Genomic DNA, 19,542 nt, shown 5'->3' with positions numbered 1-19,542 from the left:
GTAGTTTAAGCTTCAATATAACGGTAATGATACATAGAAACATAGAAAATAGGTGCAGGAGTAGGCCACTCAGCCCTTCTAGCCTGCACCGCCATTCAATGAGTTCATGGCTGAACATGCAACTTCAGTACCCCCTTCCTGCTTTCTCGCCATATCCCTTGATCCCCCTAGTAGTAAGGACTTCATCTAACTCCCTTTTGAATATATTTAGTGAATTGGCCTCAACTACTTTCTGTGGTCGAGAATTCCACTGGTTAGGCTGTTCTATACAAGTACCAATAGGTGGAGCATGCATGGCCTCAACTACTTTCTGTGGTAGAGAATATAACCATTGCTTACTGTCTTTCTTTTATTTCAGTGTACAAGCTTCTAATCTGTGATCACATGAGAGCAGTTTACCTGTATATTAGTTCCATCAAGAATCATTGTCCATTGGTCGCTTTCCCTTGTCAGACTTATGAATACTTTACCAATGGACAATGCCTGGACTGCAATTACCACTCCCTGCGGCGCTGTCCACGCATAGGTACAGAAGAAATGCTGATATGTTTTGTTAGTATGTTTACTAATAATAATGCTCCACCTGACCCCCCAAAATCATTTAAAACATTTAACTAACCTGTTTTTGAGCTGCCTGCAGGGTTTCCATTTAAAAACCGCTGGTTAGGCTGCTCTATACAAGTACCAATAGGTGGAGCATGCATGGCTTATGCACCGCTCATTGGGACCTGAAAATTGCATGGAAGTCCTATTGACATCATAGAACCCCCAATTTGCATTGGCCAATGAGGCACACCCCTGTTTCTGGCAGGACCAGCATGGAGCTCCTATACAAATGAGGCAGGATGAATGCAAGGGCAGCTCCTGCCTCACTTGGCAGATGGCAAATTGCAGCAACACTCAAGACAACAATGCATTAAGCCCTGCAGCGAGCCCGGTTTAGATTGAAGCTCTGGGAAGGGGCAAGCAGCAAGATGGAGGCAAAAAAAAATAGTGACATACTTTTCTTTCGCAGGGATCTGGAACCATCATCAATGGTTACCTACCATCTAAATGTTCAGAGAGCAGTAACCCTTTCTGTTGATAAAAGGAGGGGATCCCCTCTTCAGGAGCACAGATAGTGATGTGAATGAATCATTGGCGAATTGTTGTATAAGATCGTCAGAGCACAAGTAAAGTCAGTTTCTCTCCTCCAAGTGGTGCTGCAAACCACTATTGAACTTGATGTATGCAACTGCATAATGGGAGCATCTGTTCCGTCAGTAATGCAGCAGTGACCTGCAGACTGACTGAACTGAGTGATGTCCCCTATTGGCGTCCAGAAGTGCCGGATGATGTAGCAGATTAGTGGAGTGGTCACTTTTGCTTCATCTGAGAGTGCCACCCAGATGTTGCTCTATGGCTCCAGCTGACACAGATCTGACTGATAATCCACCTCCTATTGTCTTGAACTGCTCGACTATAGTCTCCTGCTGTTTTTAAGACTGGTTCTTGCAGTAACATGCATTAGAAATATTGGGGCATGCTTTAAACATGCTGACCATCCACAGTTCCCATACGAATATATAAAAACTAAATCCCCCTTTGTGCCTTTTCAGCAGAAATGTGAATTTATTTAAAAGAAACAAATGAATGTCTGTGTTAAAAAAGCAGAGATTTGAGAATCCACCCTGAGGATATAATAAATATAGGACAATGCACCTGCATGAGTACATTAAGTATTCATAAAGGAGCAGCAAATGGTCACCTTTTACTACCAGGAGCCAGTTCAAGAGTTAACATCCGCTCAATTAATGCCAACTCACACAATTACTACCGTTCCATGCACAATAATTGCAAGCTAATTATAACATTCACAGACACACACAGAGTTAACTGTAAAAGATCTCTGCAATAGCTCTTCCTTTCACTTAAACAGCTATTTGTTGTATTTTGATTGTTTTTAGCTATACAGTACAAATGATTTTTGTAAAATTATATACCATTTTCCTGATGACATTTTATGCAAATTGAGCTGGGTAGCGAGAGTCACATCTGCATCTGATGTTACAATGAGAAACTGGAATCCTAGATCAACTCAAATTCTGATTAATTTTTCACAACATTTCCTTGTCAAGAGTTTGATTTTTGCCCTTAGCATTTTGAAATATGGCAACCAGGAGCAGTAATATTTTTTAACTCAGTAATCCCGACTCAGCAGCCTTCAGTAACATTATGGCTGTAGCATTAATTTTCTTAGGTTTTAAAAGTGATGTCACAGGAGATATTTAAATAAAGTCCTTACTGGAATAGATAGGGCCAAGACCTTGGGGTAAATTTTGACTTTCTGCAATAGTTTAAGATGGGCGCTAGCGAATCAGCAGCCCGTTTTATATGTCTACTGATTTTTTATTTCCATTGAAGCTAATAAAAATAAAATTTGGGAGAGATGTAAAACGGGCTGCCGAGTTGCTATCACCCATTTTATACTATAGCACAAAGTCAAAATCTACCCCCTTGCCTTATTTCTGTCATCAGTAAATCTTATGTAACACTTATAGGAAACTTGTGTAAGATATAATATTAAAATGTTTTCACAACAATATAGGACTTTTGGAGCGTGGGGGCTTGAGCACAGATGTGCAACCAAAAGAAGTTAAAGTGTTCCTGATGACATCAAGTAGCTCACCTTTCTGTGGTAAGTGAGTGTACTGTTCCTCCACACTAATACATGCATGTTCTGTCTTTCTAAACATGATTCCATTTTAATAATGGATGGATGATGGTGCATTACAGAGGTCATTGTGGTGCTGGATTGCCTTGGAGCCAGTATGAGCTCAATAAGCTTTCCTCTTATGATTTATGGTGTCATTTGAACTCTTGATTGTGTTACAGCATTGTAACATAGTCCCAGCAATTTATTAATCCATATATAACTCAGACATACTATTGGGCCTTATTGATTTATAATGCTCCATGGCTGGTGAGTTGTCCTAAATTTATTATATCCTCAGAGTAGAATCTCAAACGGCTCAATTTTAGACACTTCAGAAGAAATCAAAACCTCTATCGTTTTTTTGACGGCTATTGTGCTTCCTGACTAAAGTTGAGATACACTAAAGCCTCAAGGCATTATTCATGATAATATTGATCTTTTAATAGATGGTGCTTGCATAAATGTTACAATTTTAGGGTCCTCCCCAAGATTTTACAGGCACAGTGGGGCTAATTACTTGCGTAAATGGTCTGAACGTTGTACATTTAGGGATGTGCCTGTATTTCCTGATACCTAATTGTACAGTAGCACACCCAGAAGTGTAACAGTAGTATCTTCTTGTAATCTGACAAATATTTGTGTTTTTTGTATATGTGCTTTTTCTATTGCTACAAAGGTGGACCGTGGACATACTTGCTAAGAAGAAGTCAGATATGAATCATTTAGCAGCATATAAACAAACAGAGCAACAGTTATGATTGGATTCACTTATTACAATTGGTACAATTGGTCTCATATCGTAATGCAATATAATGAGCACACATCAGTGGGTTGTCTTCCTTGAACAAAATAATCCTAATTTCACTCCTTCATGCTACTTCTGAGCCTGGCCAAAGCTTGCCCACGCAGCTTTCTGTCTACAGATCTGAGTGATTTCCTATGTGTCTAGGGATGAGTTTAATCCTGCCCGCCTGAGAGGACCAAGGCAGGCGGCTGGTTAAAATTGCTGCACAGTACTTACCAAACCATTCCTGCTGGCCGTCATTTTAAGCACGCAGGTTTTTTTTTAGTCAACCAAGATTCCCACCAGAGACTGGCATAAGCCTCATAAATACATACAAATCAGGGTCCTATGCTAAAATTAGGATCCTCCCTGCCCCCCCCAAAGTCATTTTAATGTGATATCACAGAAGTCCCACCCGGCACCAGTAAAACGTGATTGGTCTTTAAGAACCACTGAAGCAGTATTTAAAGGGGCACTCACCTGCACACAATTGGTTCACAGGATGTGTCATTGGGCTGTTTGGATTGCCAGGAGAGTTTCCAGCTTCCACATTGCTTCTTTCTCACATTATTTTGCAGTACTTACCCTCAGGAAGCTCGATTTACTTATCATTGGGTACTATTATTGCCAGTTTCACTGGGATGGAGGAACTGTTGGAGGTAAAGGAGTAGCAGCAGCAACCGGCACCAGCAGCAGCTGGGCCTATTAGAAGACAGCAGGTGAAGGGGTGCTTTTAGGAGGCCAGACCCAGTTCACTTTCTTGCATCTATGCAAGAAGCAGTGGATCAGGACGCTTAGCTTCTCCAGGCAGGCTGTTGTAGACCTCCCAGCCTCCTGCAACAAGGCCTGCTGCCTGCTGGACCAAGGGGTCTTGCTTTTCCAGTAGCTCTCAAAGTTACACAGTTCTCAACCTCTTTGCTGCATTCTATAATATTGATCAATATAAGACCTGTGGGGAAAAGGTCTCACAAGAGTGTGTCTACATCTTTCCCTCAACCATCATTTTTTAAGTATTTCTGTTCTTCCTTCTTGAGTTGGTCACACACCATCCCTAGCCAAAAAGATGGACGAGTGACCCATCCTGAGCCTCTTTCAATGGCACCTTGGAAGCACCCACTGCCAGGGCAGTACATTTTACTACTGTGTCAGTTTCTCTATAAAATGGAGCCCTCAGAAGACTCATGTTCTTTGGGACCGTTCCTTACGTACAATATTATTACTGAGAACCATTGCTTTAAATGATCTAATCTTATATTTCCTTTGTTACTGATTGATCTGTGACATAGCACACAGGGAGTGAAATCATCTGTAATCAAGCTTATAGTGCATGGAGGCAGGAGGAATACTGACAGGTGACCATATCTACCAAACGTAATAATATATGAATTTACATTTGCTTACTTTTTTAGGTCTTATAAATATACAAATATATACACAACCACACATATATGTTCTATGCACCATTTTCTTTCAAGAAACTGAGCAGAAGATATCCCATACCTTTATCAGTGTATCTAACGGGTACGCGAGAGTACCAAAGATGACTCACCTTTCCTTTTTCCCATCCTTCCCTGTGGGATAGAGACTACCCTTTGTTTAATTCCAATGAAATAGCTGATATCAGAAATTACCCACATAAACAACCTCAGACAAGAAACAAAGGAATTTTCCCTAGTTCCTATTTTTATGTTACTTCGGTTTGTTTTATTAGTTTTTTTTTTGCAGGATGCCAGATAGCTCGAAGTGGCTTTGGAATGATCTCACTACAGGCTTTATTTCCTGTAAACGCAGAAATTGTTTTATTACCTAATGTAGTGATTCTGCAGCTGGGTTAGGGGTCACAAATAGATATGTATAATATGATTATGTTTTTATTTGCAATCCATTAAATTAAATTATAGATTGATAATATGTTTTATTGTCTTCTAGATTACTTTCAATCTGTGGTTTTACTGGCATTTTCATTGGTTGTCTATTTCTGGCATCCAAACAGAAGTGATAGTGTTTTCTGATCTGTGTATGTAGGATTACATAGGATATACAGCACAGAAACAGTCTATTCGGCCCAACCAGTCCATACCAGTGTTTATGCTCCACTCGAGCCTCCCCCTGTCTTTCCTCATCTAACTCTATCAACATAATCCTCTAGTCCCTTCTCCCTCATATGCTTATCTAACTGCTCCTTAAATGCATCTATGCTATTTGCTTCAAACACTCCCTGTGGTAGCGAATTCCACATTCTCACCACTCTCTGGGTAAAGAAGTTTATTCTGAATTCCCTATTTGATATTGATGGCCTCTAGTTATGCTCTTCCCCATAAGTGGAAACACTCTCCCTGTATCTACTCTATCAAAATCTTTCATAATTTTAAAGACCTCTTTTACGCCACACCTCAGCCTTCTCTTTTCAAAAGAAAAGAGACCCAGCCTGTTCATCTTTTCCTGATAGGTATACTCTTGAATTTCTATATCATCTTTGTAAATCTTCTCTGCACCCTCTCCAATGCCTCTATATCATTTTTTTAATATGGCGACCAGAATTGTATGCAGTACTTACTCCAAGTGTGGTCTAACCAAAGTTCGATACAAGTTTAACATAACTTCATTACCTTTATCCCTCTAGAAATACACGCTAGGGTTGCTTTTTTATGGCCTTGTTTACCTGGTTCGCTACTTTTAGTGATTTGTGTATTTGTACTCCGAGATCCCTTTGCTCCATTCCCTCACCCAGACTCTCATCCTCCAAGTAATATTCTCCTACCAAAATGTAATACTTCATATTTATCTGTGATGAACTTCATTTGCAAATATATGCCCATTCTGCAAGTTTATTAACGTCTTCCTGTAATTTATTGCGGCTCTCCTCAGTATTGACTATCTCTCCCAATTTGGTGTCATCTGCAAATTTAGAAATTGTGTTTTTGATTCCAAAGTCTAAATCGTTAATATAAATTGTGAACAACAGTGGTCTCAGCACTGATCCTTGTGGAACACCACTACCCACCATTCTGCCAGTGTGAAAAGCTACCTTTTACTCATTCTGTGCTTTCATTCTTGAAACCAGCTAGCTATCCATTCTGCTACTTGTCCCCTAACTCCGCATTCTCTGACTTTATACATTAATCTATTATGTAGTACCTTATCAAAGGCCTTTTGAAAATATAGATACACTACATCTACTGTATTACCCTCGTTTGCTCTCACTGTTACCTCTTCAAAAAATTCAATGAGACATTTTGATGTATCATGTTGAGAAGTATATTAATCAGGTTTCCTGCAGAAAGATGCTGGCAATACTCCTTTCTCAGCTCAGAGGATTAGATTGGAAAAAGAGTATTTTCTGAGTGCAACATTCAATTCTTTGTTTAACAGATGGGTGAGCTCCCAATGGGTGCAATGCCCATATTGGAAGCTTATTTGTGGATAAGGAATCCAGCATGCTGCAGACTTTAAAAGCCAGCAGCTGGATCTTATTGCGATGTATGCTTTGTGGAGGCATGATTTACACTGGAATAGGCTGAAGAAGCAGTACCAAGAGCTCCAAGGTTCCCAGCATTTGGTCCTGTTGGAGTTAATGCAGCTCAGGAGCAGATAGATATCTTTGGCACCCAAGGCCACATATATGTGTCATCCAAAGTACATGGGAGGTGATGGAAACCCATGTCAGTGTGCATGATAACTCTCAAAGCATACTGATTCATGCAGAGAAAGTTCAGAGATCTCAGTTGGTCTGCTAAGCTTTGTTCAGTCACCACAACATTCTCTTAAGTAGGACACCAAAGTATACACGGTCCCTCCCTCCTAGTGGGATGGAAGTTGCAACCTCCCTTCATAAAACCTGAACTGCCCTCTTAAGGGGCTTCCTGCCCCCAGTGTCCAACAGATGATCCATTCTTGCCCTACCTTCAGCCAGCAACACCGGTGTGGATGCATCTGTGAATCTGGGAGCACTTCCTGCTGTTGAGCCCTTCCCTCCTGAGGTTGCTGCTCCTTCATCCACTCTAGCAGTTGTATCCTGTGCTGCTGTCAAAGTGGCTTCAGTTCCTCTACTGCACAGCTACCATTGCTTCAATAGATGATTTGAACAGGGCACTTTCACAAGACTTCCAACATCTGCTTGAGACCATTCGCTCTGTGATGACACCAAACCAGTAGCTCCTCTGAATCTGAGCCCTGCAAGGAGTGGTCACAGATATTACGGATGTCTCTGTGGATAGTGACAATGAGCCTGTGTCCTTGAGGCCCCCCTCCAATGAGTAAACATGACAAAGTATCAGTGCACAGCACCCCTTGATACTGCAAGAAAAAGGCTACCAGAAGCCGGTCCCTCCTGCACAGCTGCTTCACTAAAATAAGGGAATGGGTGACCAACAGGAAGAACAGTGCAAGGAAGGTAGTGCAGGGGTCCCCTGCGGTCATCCCCCTGCAAAACAGATACATCGCTTTGGGTACTGTTGGGGGGGATGACTCATCAGGGGAGAGCAGCAGCAGCCACGTTCATGGCACCGTGGGTGGCTCTGCTGCACAAGAGGACAGGAAAAAGAGTGGGAGAGCTATAGTGATAGGGGATTCTATTGTAAGGGGAATAGATAGACGTTTCTGCAGCCACAACAAGAGACTCCAGGATGGTATGTTGCCACTCTGGTGCAAGGGTCAAGGATGTCTCGGAGCGTGTGCAGGACATTTTGAAAAGGGTGGGTGTGGTGCATATAGGTACCAACGACATAGGTAAAAAACGGGATGAGGTCCTACAAGATGAATTTAGGGAGCTAGGAGCTAAATTATAAAGTAGGACCTCAAAAATAGTAATCTCAGGATTGCTACCAGTGCCACGTGCTAGTCAGAGTAGGAATCGCAGGATAGCTCAGATGAATACGTGGCTTGAGGAGTGGTGCAGAAGGGAGGGATTCAAATTCCTGGGGCATTGGAACTGGTTCTGGGGGAGGTGGGACCAGTACAAACCGGACGGTCTACACCTGGGCAGGACCAGAACCAATGTCCGAGGGGGAATGTTTGCTAGTGCTGTTGGGGAGGAGTTAAACTAATATGGCAGGGGGATGGGAACCTATGCAGGGAGACAGAGGGAAGTAGAGCGGGGGCAGAAGCAAAAGATAGAAAGAAGAAAAGTAAAAGTGGAGGGCAGAGAAACCTATGGCAAAAAGCAAAAACGGCCACATTACAGCAAAATTCTAAAGGGGCAAAGTGTGTTAGAAAGGCAAGCCTAAAGGTTCTGTGCCTCAATGCGAGGAGTACTTGGAATAAGGTGGACGAATTAACTACACAGATAGCAGTTGACGGTTATGATGTAATTGGCATCACGGAGACATGGCTCCAGGGTGACCAAGGCTGGGAACCCAACATCCAGGGGTATTCAACATTTAGGAAGGATAGACAGAAAGGAAAAGGAGACGGGGTGGCATTGCTGATTAGAGAGGAAATTAAGGCAATAATAAGGAAGGACATTTGCGTGAATGATGTGGAATCGGTATGGGTAGAGCTACGGAATACCAAAGGGCAGAAAGCGCTAGTGGGAGTTGTGTACAGACCATCAAACATAGTAGTGAGGTTGGGGACAGCATCAAACAAGAAATAAGGGATGTGTGCAATAAAGGTACAGCAGTTATCATGGGTGACTTTAATCTACATATTGATTGGGCAAACCAAATTGGTGGCAATGCAGTGGAGGAGGATTCCTGGAGTGTATTAGGGATGGTTTTCTAGACCAATATGTCGAGGAACCAACTAGAGAGCTGGCCATCCTAGACTGGGTGATGTGTAATGAGAAAGGACTAATTGGCAATCTTGTTGTGCGAGACCCCTTGGGGAAGAGTGACCATAATATAGTACAATTCTTTATTTAGGTGGAGATTGACACAGTTAATTCAGAAACTAGGGTCCTGAACTTAAGGAAAGGTAACTTCGATGGTTTAAGGTGTGAATTGGCTAGAATAGACCGGCAAATAATACTTAAAGGGTTGACGGTGGATAGGCAATGGCAAACATTTAAAGATCACATGGATAAACTTCAGCAATTGTACATCCCTGTCTGGAGTAAAAATAAAAACGGGGAAGGTGGCTCAACCGTGGCTAACAAGGGAAATTAAGGAAAGTGTTAAATCCAAGGAAGAGGCATATAAATTGGCCAAAAAAAGCAGCAAACCTCAGGACTGTGAGAAATTTAGAATTCAGCAGAGGAGGGCTAAGGGTTTAATTAAGAGGGGGAAAATAGAGTACGAGAGGAAGCTTGCCGGCAACATAAAAACTGACTGCAAAAGCTTCTATAGATATGTGAAGAGAAAAAGATTAGTAAAGACAAATGTAGGTCCCTTGCAGTCGGATTCAGGTGAATTTATAATGGCAAACAAAGAAATGACAGACCAATTGAACAAATACTTTGGTTCTGTCTTCACGAAGGAAGACACAAATAACCTTCCGGAAGTAATAGGGGACCGAGGGTCTAGTGAGAAGGAGGAACTGAAGGATATCCTGATTAGGCAGGAAATTGATGGGATTGAAGGCCGATAAATCCCCGGGGCCTGATAGTCTGCATCCCAGAGTACTTAAGGAAGTGGCCCTAGAAATAGTGGATGCATTGGTGATCATTTTCCAACCGTCTATCGACTCTGGATCAGTTCCTGTGGACTGGAGGGTAGCTAATGTAACACCACTTTTTAAAAAGGGAGGGAGAAAACAGGTAATTATAGGCTGGTTAGCCTGACATCAGTAGTGGGGAAAATGTTGGAATCAATTATTAAAGATGAAATAGCTGCACATTTGGAAAGCAGTGACAGGATCGGTCCAAGTCAGCATGGATTTATAAAAGGGAAATCATGCTTGACAAATCTTCTGGAATTTTTTGAGGATGTAACTAGTAGAGTGGACAAGGGAGGACCAGTGGATGTGGTGTATTTCAACTTTCAAAAGGCTTTTGACAAGATCCCACACAAGAGATTGGTGTGCAAAATCAAAGCACATGGTATTGGGGGTAATGTACTGACCTGGATAGAGAACTGGTTGGCAGACAGGAAGCAGAGTCAGGATAAACGGGTCCTTTTCAGAATGGCAGGCATTGACTAGTGGAGTGCCACAGGGCTCAGTGCTGGGAACCCAGCTCTTAACAATATACATTAATGATTTAGATGAAGGAATTGGGTGTAGTATCTCCAAGTTTGAAGATGACACTAAACTGGGTGGTGGTGTGAGCTGTGAGGAAGACGCTAAGAGGCTGCAGGGTGACTTGGACAGATTAGGTGAGTGGGCAAATGCATGGCAGATGCAGTATAATGTGGATAAATGTGAGGTTATCCACTTTGGGGGCAAAAACACGAAGGCAGAATATTATCTAAATGGTGGCAGACTAGGAAAAGGGGAGGTGCAACGAGACCTGGGTGGCATGGTACATCAGTCATTGAAAGTTGGCATGCAGGTACAGCAGGCGGTGAAGGCAAATGATATATTGGCCTTCATACCTAGGGTATTTGAGTATAGGAGCAGGGAGGTCTTACTGCAGTTGTACAGGGCCTTGGTGAGGCCTCACCTGGAATATTGTGTTCAGTTTTGGTCTCCTAATCTGAGGAAGAACGTTCTTACTATTGAGGGAGTTCACCAGACTAATTCCCGGGATGGCTGGTCTGACATATGAGGAGAGACTGGATCAACTGGGCCTTTATAAACTGGAGTTTAGAAGGATGAGAAGGGATCTCATAGAAACATATAAGATTCTGATGGGACTGGACAGGTTAGATGCGGGAAGAATGTTCCCGATGTTGGGGAAGTCCAGAACCAGGGGACACAGTCTTAGGATAAGGGGTAGGCCATTTAGGACTGAGATGAGGAGAAACTTCTTCACTCAGAGTTGTTAACCTGTGGGATTCCCTGCCGCAGAGAGTTGTTGATGCCAGTTCATTGGATATATTCAAGAGGGAATTAGATATTGCCGTTACGACTAAAGGGATCAAGGGGTATGGAGAGAAAGCAGGAAAGGGGTATTGAGGGAATGATCAGTCATGATCTTATTGAATGGTGGTGCAGGTTCGAAGGGCCGAACGGCCTACTCCTGCACCTATTCTCTATGTTTCTAAGTGTCCACCTCAAACCTCTAAGACTCCAGGGGAACCTTCCCAGCCACCCATCACTAAGACATGTCTCACTCAGGGAGTATCTCATAGAAGTAGTGGACTAGGAGCAAGAGCAAGTCATTAGCTGACACAAAGGGTATACAAGGTTTTAAGAAGTATTTGTAGATAGGATGAATGGATTTTCTGGCACCTTTGAGTGAATGTTATTCTGTAAATACAGCTTGACCACATGGAGTCCTGAGTTAGTTTCTATGTATGTTTGTAACTTTTGAGAGTTGGATGATGGCAGGGAAAATGTAAACATCTGTCTTATGAAGGAGATTGGTATGTCTTTGAGAGGAAGTGATTTTGTGAGGGTGTAGGAGGAGAGAACAAGTGGATGTGAAGGTGCTTTAATTCATTGAAAGTACTGGGCTATAAGTTGTATCCTCCATTCTTTGACTGCTGGCTATCCTTTTCCACATCCTCCCTTTTCTGTGCATGCTCCTCATGCTGTGGGGAGGTAAGTGCTGCCCCTCTATCTTCATCATTATCCCCTTCATCTTCCTTGAAGCAGCAAGACTTTCTTCACTGAATGTTATGTAGAATGCAGCAAGCTACAATGATCTTGGAGACTCTCGGTGGGCTGCATTGCAGGGCTCCACCAGATTTATTCAGGTACTAAAATGAGACTTCAGAATGACTATAGTCTGGTCTAGCACGTTATGTAGTGGCAGGGACTTCATCATATCTGTCTGGCATTGTAAGCTATAACTGCCGGGGATAGCCCTGATCACTAATCAACCATCCTCATATATGACGGGTCATGAACACTGGCATGATAGATTGTCGCATGATGAAAGTGTAATAGTAGCTTCCTGTGTATTGTGCATTCATATACAGGATAAGCTTGGTCAAAGAGGTATGTTTTAAGGAGTGTCTTGAAGGAGGAAAGAGAGGTAGAGCTGCACATTAATCAAATGTAAGCCTTTCCTGTTCATATGGGCTTTTTGCACACATGCACTCTGACGACTCCTAACTCGCACGAAGTCCCGCTCATCCACCATCCCTGTGCTCACTGACCTACATTGGCTTCTGGTTAAGCAACACCTCGATTTCAAAATTCTCATCCTTATTTTCAAATCCCTCAATGGCCTCACCCCTCCTTATATCTGCAATCTCTTCCAGCCCCATAACCCCCCCGAGATGTCTGTGCTCCTCTAACTCAGCCCTCTTGAGCATCCCTGATTATAATCACTCAACCTTTGGTGGCCATGCCTAGGCCCCAAGCTCTGGAACTCCCTGCCTAAACCTCTCATAAGAACATAAGAATTATGAACAGGAGTAGGCCATCTAGCCCCTCGAGCCTGCTCCGCCATTCAACAAGATCATGGCTGATCTAGCAGTGGACTCAGCTCCACTTACCCGCCCGCTCCCCGTAACCCTTAATTCCCTTATTGGTTAAAAATCTATCTATCTGTGATTTGAATACATTCAATGAGCTAGCCTCAACTGCTTCCTTGGGCAGAGAATTCCACAGATTCACAACCCTCTGGGAGAACAAATTCCTTCTCAACTCGGTTTTAAATTGGCTCCCCCGTATTTTGAGGCTGTGCCCCCTAGTTCTAGTCTCCCCGACCAGTGGAAACAACCTCTCTGCCTCTATCTTGTCTATCCCTTTCATTATTTTAAATGTTTCTATAAGATCACTCCTCATCCTTCTGAACTCCAACGAGTAAAGACCCAGTCTACTCAATCTATCATCATAAAGTAACCCTTTCATCTCCAGAATCAGCCTAGTGAATCGTCTCTGTACCCCCTCCAAAGCTAGTATATCCTTCCTTAAGTAAGGTGACCAAAACTGCACGCAGTACTCCAGGTGCGGCCTCACTAATACCCTATACAGTTGCAGCAGGACCTCGCTGCTTTTGTACTCCATCCCTCTCGCAATGAAGGCCAACATTACATTCGCCTTCCTGATTACCTGCTGCACCTGCAAACTAACTTTTTGGGATTCATGCACAAGGACCCCCAGGTCCCTCTGCACCGCAGCATGTTGTAATTTCTCCCCATTCAAATAATATTCCCTTTTACTGTTTTTTTTCCCAAGGTGGATGACCTCACATTTTCCGACATTGTATTCCATCTGCCAAACCTTAGCCCATTCGCTTAACCTATCTAAATCTCTTTGCAGCCTCTCTGTGTCCTCTACACAACCTGCTTTCCCACTAATCTTTGTATCATCTGCAAATTTTGTTACACTACACTCTATCCCCTCTTCCAGGTCATCTATGTATATTGTAAACAGTTGTGGTCCCAGCACCGATCCCTGTGGCACACCACTAACCACCGATTTCCAACCCGAAAAGGACCCATTTATCCCGACTCTCTGCTTTCTGTTAGCCAGCCAATTCTCTATCCATGCTAATACATTTCCTCTGACTCCGCGTACCTTTATCTTCTGCAGTAACCTTTTGTGTGGCACCTTATCGAATGCCTTTTGGAAATCTAAATACATCACATCCATCGGTACACCTCTATCCACCATGCTTGTTATATCCACAAAGAATTCCAGTAAATTAGTTAAACATGATTTCCCTTTCATGAATCCATGTTGCGTCTGCTTGATTGCACTATTCCTATCTAGATGTCCCGCTATTTCTTCCTTAATGATAGCTTAAAGCATTTTCCCCACTACAGATGTTAAATTAACCGGCCTATAGTTACCTGCCTTTTGTCTGCCCCCTTTTTTAAACAGAGGCGTTACATTAGCTGCTTTCCAATCCGCTGGTACCTCCCCAGAGTCCAGAGAATTTTGGTAGATTATAATGAATGCATCAGCTATAACTTCAGCCATCTCTTTTAATACCCTGGATGCATTTCATCCAGACCAGGGGACTTGTCTACCTTGAGTCCCATTAGCCTGTCCAGCACTACCCCACTAGTGATAGTGATTGTCTCAAGGTCCTCCCTTCCCACATTCCCGTGACAAGCAATCTTTGGCATGGTTTTTGTGTCTTCCACTGTGAAGACCGAAGCAAAATAATTGTTTACGGTCTCAGCCATTTCCACATTTCCCATTATTAAATCCCCCTTCTCATCTTCTAAGGGACCAACATTTACTTTAGTCACTCTTTTCCGTTTCATATATCGGTAAAAGCTTTTACTATCTGTTTTTATGTTTTGCGCAAGTTTACTTTCGTAATCTATCTTTCCTTTCTTTATTGCTTTCTTCGTCATTCTTTGCTGTCGTTTAAAATTTTCCCAATCTTCTAGTTTCCCACTAACCTTGGCCACCTTATACGCATTGGTTTTTAATTTGATACTCTCCTTTATTTCCTTGGTTATCCACGGCTGGTTATCCCTTCTCTTACCACCCTTCTTTTTCACTGGAATATATTTTTGTTGAGCACTATGAAAGAGTTCCTCAATTGTGCTACCATTTAGTCTCCGCCTCTCTACCTCTCTTTCCTCCTTCAAGGCTTTCCTTAAAACATACCTATTTGACCAAGCTTTTGGTCATCTGTGCTCATTTCTACTTATGTGACTCGGTGTCAAATTGTTATCTCATAATACACTTATGAGGACCCTGCCAGTCTGTAGAACTGCATAGTCTTTCCTTTGTTTCCCTAATTCCATTGGGAAAGAATGGTTTTCATGGCCCTTTTACAGAGCATCAGTCACCTTCTTGACGCAATGGTGTACTACTTAAGGTTGCCAGATGCTGCCTGGTACGATCTAGTTATAAAGAAATGTGAGACAGCGGTGAAGTTGACTGTTACAGGTACTTTTGTTCTCCTGTTGGAAATGGGTCACAGGGCTACAGCCTCTTTGGGGAGACATTACGTTCTGAAGCAGTGAAGTACAGAAAAATTTAAGTAAGACCTTCTTGGTCTGAAAGTCCAATGGAGTTGCTATCTGAGTGCAGGGAGTAGACCCCTTCTGTGATGTCTCACGCTAAGTGCCTCACATTGAGCCTCTTCCATTTCCTCATCCTGTCTCTCTTCATAGCATAGGAACAGAGGGTTTCCCATTGGGAAATCCATGCCCTCTGTCATGTATATAGACCATGTATACTAACTGTATAGTCACATAAGGTGTGCCACCAGAGGGCACTGTGGTGAGAGGCCTGAGGTTCACCTGCATAGGTGTGCAGGGCCCAGTATAAAAGGCTGCCCACCATGCTTGTACCTCACTCTGGAGTTACAATAAATGGGACTAAAGTCACAACAGCTCAAGTACAATACTAGTCATTCATAAGAGTATTAAAGACATAACACCCTCAGTGCAAAAGTGAACTTTCTGCACAACTGACTAAACAGCACAGCAAAGGTCTTGACAAAGCCACAAACATATACAATTGATAAGAAGGCAAAGAAGAAACAACCTTCAACTGTAAAAATCAAAATGGCCTCTTCAGTGCACCTCGTATGTGTGCAAAACTGGCAGTAAATCAAAAGAAAATTCATCCATACATGCCTGATCAATTAATTTTTTGCATTTTCTCCAACCAGCAAAACATTTTCTGGTCGAAATATTTTTAAAACAGCTAGGACCTCGTGATCAGCGTGTTGATATAGCATTCCTGAGCAACAACTACACCACCATGTCAAAATTGCAACTAACAATGTAAGTGTTTAATTTGACTTTTTTTTAAAAATGCACACGTTTATTTATATGCTTGCAGAAAAGTTACAGAAGTTTAGTTTGATCTGTAAACTCCCCTTGTAAAGGATTTTCAATGTACTTGAGACTGTTGGATGTTAGCCAAGCAGTTCCATATAATACGTCAGTTCAAATGCAATAGTTAAGGCAAAAGCACGACCATTATGTAAGCTTGCAATGAATGCTAATTTAATTTTCAACATTTCTGTTATAATATGATAGTTATTGTAGTCCTTTTGTAGTCATCATGTTGGCAATGAAACATACACAATAATGTGGCCAAAGTGTATGACAAGGCTGTAATACAATGAAATGGTTAAGATGAAGTGACAAACTGAGGTGAAGCTCATCATCGGGAACCAAGATTGTAGTGGGAATTTTAACTCTCTCCGCCCAGCGGGAACTGGCGGAATGGGAGATAGAATCTAAGCGGTACACTTACCACCCTATGGACATTTTAACTGTTATCTTCGGCAGTTAAGGCACCCACCTGACTCAGATAAATCAGGGTCCTATATCAGGGGACATAAGACCCCAAAGCTATTTTAACGTGGAATAACTTCATTGGAAGTGCAGTGTAAACCCCATTTATGCGCAGAAACAGGGTTTCTGCCATACTTCTATCCAAGTTACAGTGACGGAGCAGAAGCTGCTCCATGGCATTTTTAATCTTCACACGACCAGCTTGGATAACTATGAAGGAAGACTGGAAAAATAATTAGAGTTGAAACATTCTTTTTTTTTACATTATTAAACCTCTCAGTTTATGTTTTCCTTATAGACCTAATAAGCAATCAAGAGAAAGAACAATGAAAAAAGTCATATCACATGATGCCAGCTATGGGAACATGAATGCCATCATTATTAAACTGTTGTCCAGTTGGCATCGGAAAAGCTATGTAATTCATATTGAGAAGTTACGTGTTAGGGAGCTCCCTTTGAATGACAGGTAAATAGTTTCTCTTATTGCTAGGTAAGATATCAACATAATGTGACTGTTTCCCTCAAGTTTTTTCTCTTTCTCGCCTCATTTCCTAAATGAGTTGATTTATCATGGTGCATGATTCCACATGCACCAGCAGCTCTCAACCAAGCAGCCATACTTGATATGTGAACATTCGTAGTCTGTTTCACTGAGATGAGTATTATTTTGAAAGCTCAATCCTCTCTTCCTCTGACGTGCATATCTGTATATTTTCATTGGATAGAAATCAAGAATGGGAACTCAGTTAATTTTGCTCTCCCTAACCTAAGGACACTCAGGGCACTCATGCCCAATAAGGTTCATCATAGGTAGTCCCTCGAAATCGAGGAAGATTTGCTTCCACTCTAAAAGTGAGTTCTTAGGTGACTGAACAGTCCAATATGGGAATTACAGTCTCTGTCACAGGTGGGACAGACAGTCATTGAAGGAAAGGGTGGGTGGGGAGTCTGGTTTTCCGTACACTCCTTCCACTGCCTGCGCTTGCTTTCAGTCTGCTCTCGGCAACGAGATTCGAGGTGCTCAGCGCCCTCTCAGATGCTCTTCCTCCACTTAGGACGGTCTCTGGCCAGGGACTCCCAGGTGTTGGTGGGGATGTTGCATTTTATCAAGGAGGCTTTGAGAGTGTCCTTGAAACGTTTCCTCTGCCCACCTGTTCAGCAAACTCAGCACAGACCAATAATCTAATCTTCCTGGTCTTGACAGAGGAGTTTTGCACCATACAGTGAATTTACCCACAGAACTATCAGGGAGCTTATAATGCTATTCTGTGTGGGCTGGCACAGTTGCTGCTAGGGGAGGATTTTATGGACCATATATGGAGATATTGCAGATGCTGTCCCCATGATTATCCAACAGACTCCCTGCCAAAAGCATCTATTTGAAGAATTGACCCTTTAAAATACTTCTGTGGGTGGTGAATGGGATCAGTTGTATTTGAATCCGAGATGAGCTTCCGACCACATAACCACTCCATCAGCAAAACTGCCTACTTCTACTTCTGTCTGCCACTGCCTCAGCTCAATTGCTACTGAAACTCTCATCCACGCCTTTGTTACCTCTAGACTTGACTATTCCAATGATCTCCTGGCCGGTCTCCCATCTTCCACCCTACATAAACTTGAGCTCATCCAAAACTCTGCTGTCCCTATCCTAACTCGCACCAAGTCCCGTTCACCATCACCCCTGTGCTTGCTGACCTACATTGGCTCCCAATCCGGCAATGACTCAATTTTATAATTCTCATCCTTGTTTTCAAATCCCTTCATGGCCTCGCCCCTCCTCATCTCTGTAACTCCTCCAGCCCTACAACCCTCCAAGATCTCTGCGGTCCTCCGATTCTGGCCTCTTGCACATCCCCAATTTTAATTGCTCCACCATTGGTGGCCTTGCCTTCAGCTGCCTTGGCCCTAAGCTCTGGAATTCCCTTCTTAAACCTCTCTACCTCTCTCTCCTCCTTCAAACCTACCTCTTTGACCAAGCCTTTGGTCATCTATCCCAATATCTCCTTATGTGGCTCGGTGTCAAATTTTGTTGGATAACACTCTTGTGAAATACCTTTGGACATTTTACCACATTAAAAGGTGCTATATAAATGCAAGTCAGTGCTGTTGTTGTTACTGGCAATAGTAATCTGATTAGAAGCCCAGTAATAGTAGTAAGGAAACATCACGTAGGTGCACCAATCCTGTGTGCCATTATTGTGGGGAACTACATGCTTGTATTTACGTAAATCATTCACAATCTCAACCATGTGAGAGATGTTTGTGGTAAGAATTACATAGAGTCTACATCACAGAAGCACATGGCTCGCAGGAAGAAAAAGTTTTTATGAGTGTTAAAGAAATCATTGTACTACGTATTAAAAAAGCAACTTTTACGTTATACTGTGATTATACCGTGAACAGCTATGGCACTATAAGCCAAATAGTTACCCACTCTAACTATTATTTTATTTTATTTTCAGTGAGAGACCACCCCGCTGTATCTATAATATAGTCATAGATAAAGAATTATTTTTTCACCAGTTTGGTAACTGTCTGTAGAAGCAGAATGTCTGTACATCTGTTGCTTCAAGAACAAAGCTGCCAGACAAGACTTTAGTTACCAAAAGAAGTGAGTAGGCTTAAATATTGCAAATGTTCCTTTCTAGGGATAAAAACATAATCCAACATATTTTACTGTGTAAGTTTATTGGGTAGATTATGAACAAGGAAGAATCCTGAATTATCTTCAGTTGCATTGAATGCGAAAGTTTGTTAGAATTTGTCATAACATGATATAATAATATAGACCATACTTCAAGCAAATTTCAGCCAGCAGATTGTGGTCACCACATGTAGCGGGCATACTATTAGAA

The 19,542-nt window shown here is 42.3% G+C and overlaps 1 protein-coding gene across 1 annotated transcript in view; it reads left to right on the top strand.

Moving 5' to 3' along the window:
- Positions 1 to 19,228, top strand: part of pla1a (phospholipase A1 member A) — a 78,751-nt gene extending 59,523 nt beyond the window's left edge. The window contains exons 7-11 of the mRNA XM_070892969.1: positions 359 to 526; positions 2,588 to 2,677; positions 16,051 to 16,165; positions 16,983 to 17,150; positions 19,150 to 19,228. Coding sequence (XP_070749070.1) covers positions 359 to 526; positions 2,588 to 2,677; positions 16,051 to 16,165; positions 16,983 to 17,150; positions 19,150 to 19,228 — 620 coding nt within the window. The remainder of the gene's footprint in view (positions 1 to 358; positions 527 to 2,587; positions 2,678 to 16,050; positions 16,166 to 16,982; positions 17,151 to 19,149) is intronic.
- Positions 19,229 to 19,542: the final 314 nt, after the last annotated feature.

The sequence above is a fragment of the Pristiophorus japonicus genome, chromosome 11 (assembly GCF_044704955.1).
Source record: "Pristiophorus japonicus isolate sPriJap1 chromosome 11, sPriJap1.hap1, whole genome shotgun sequence".
In the NCBI taxonomy this organism is placed as follows: domain Eukaryota; kingdom Metazoa; phylum Chordata; class Chondrichthyes; family Pristiophoridae; genus Pristiophorus; species Pristiophorus japonicus.
Note: the sequence above shows the minus strand (reverse complement) of the source record. Positions and strands in the feature narration are given on the sequence as shown.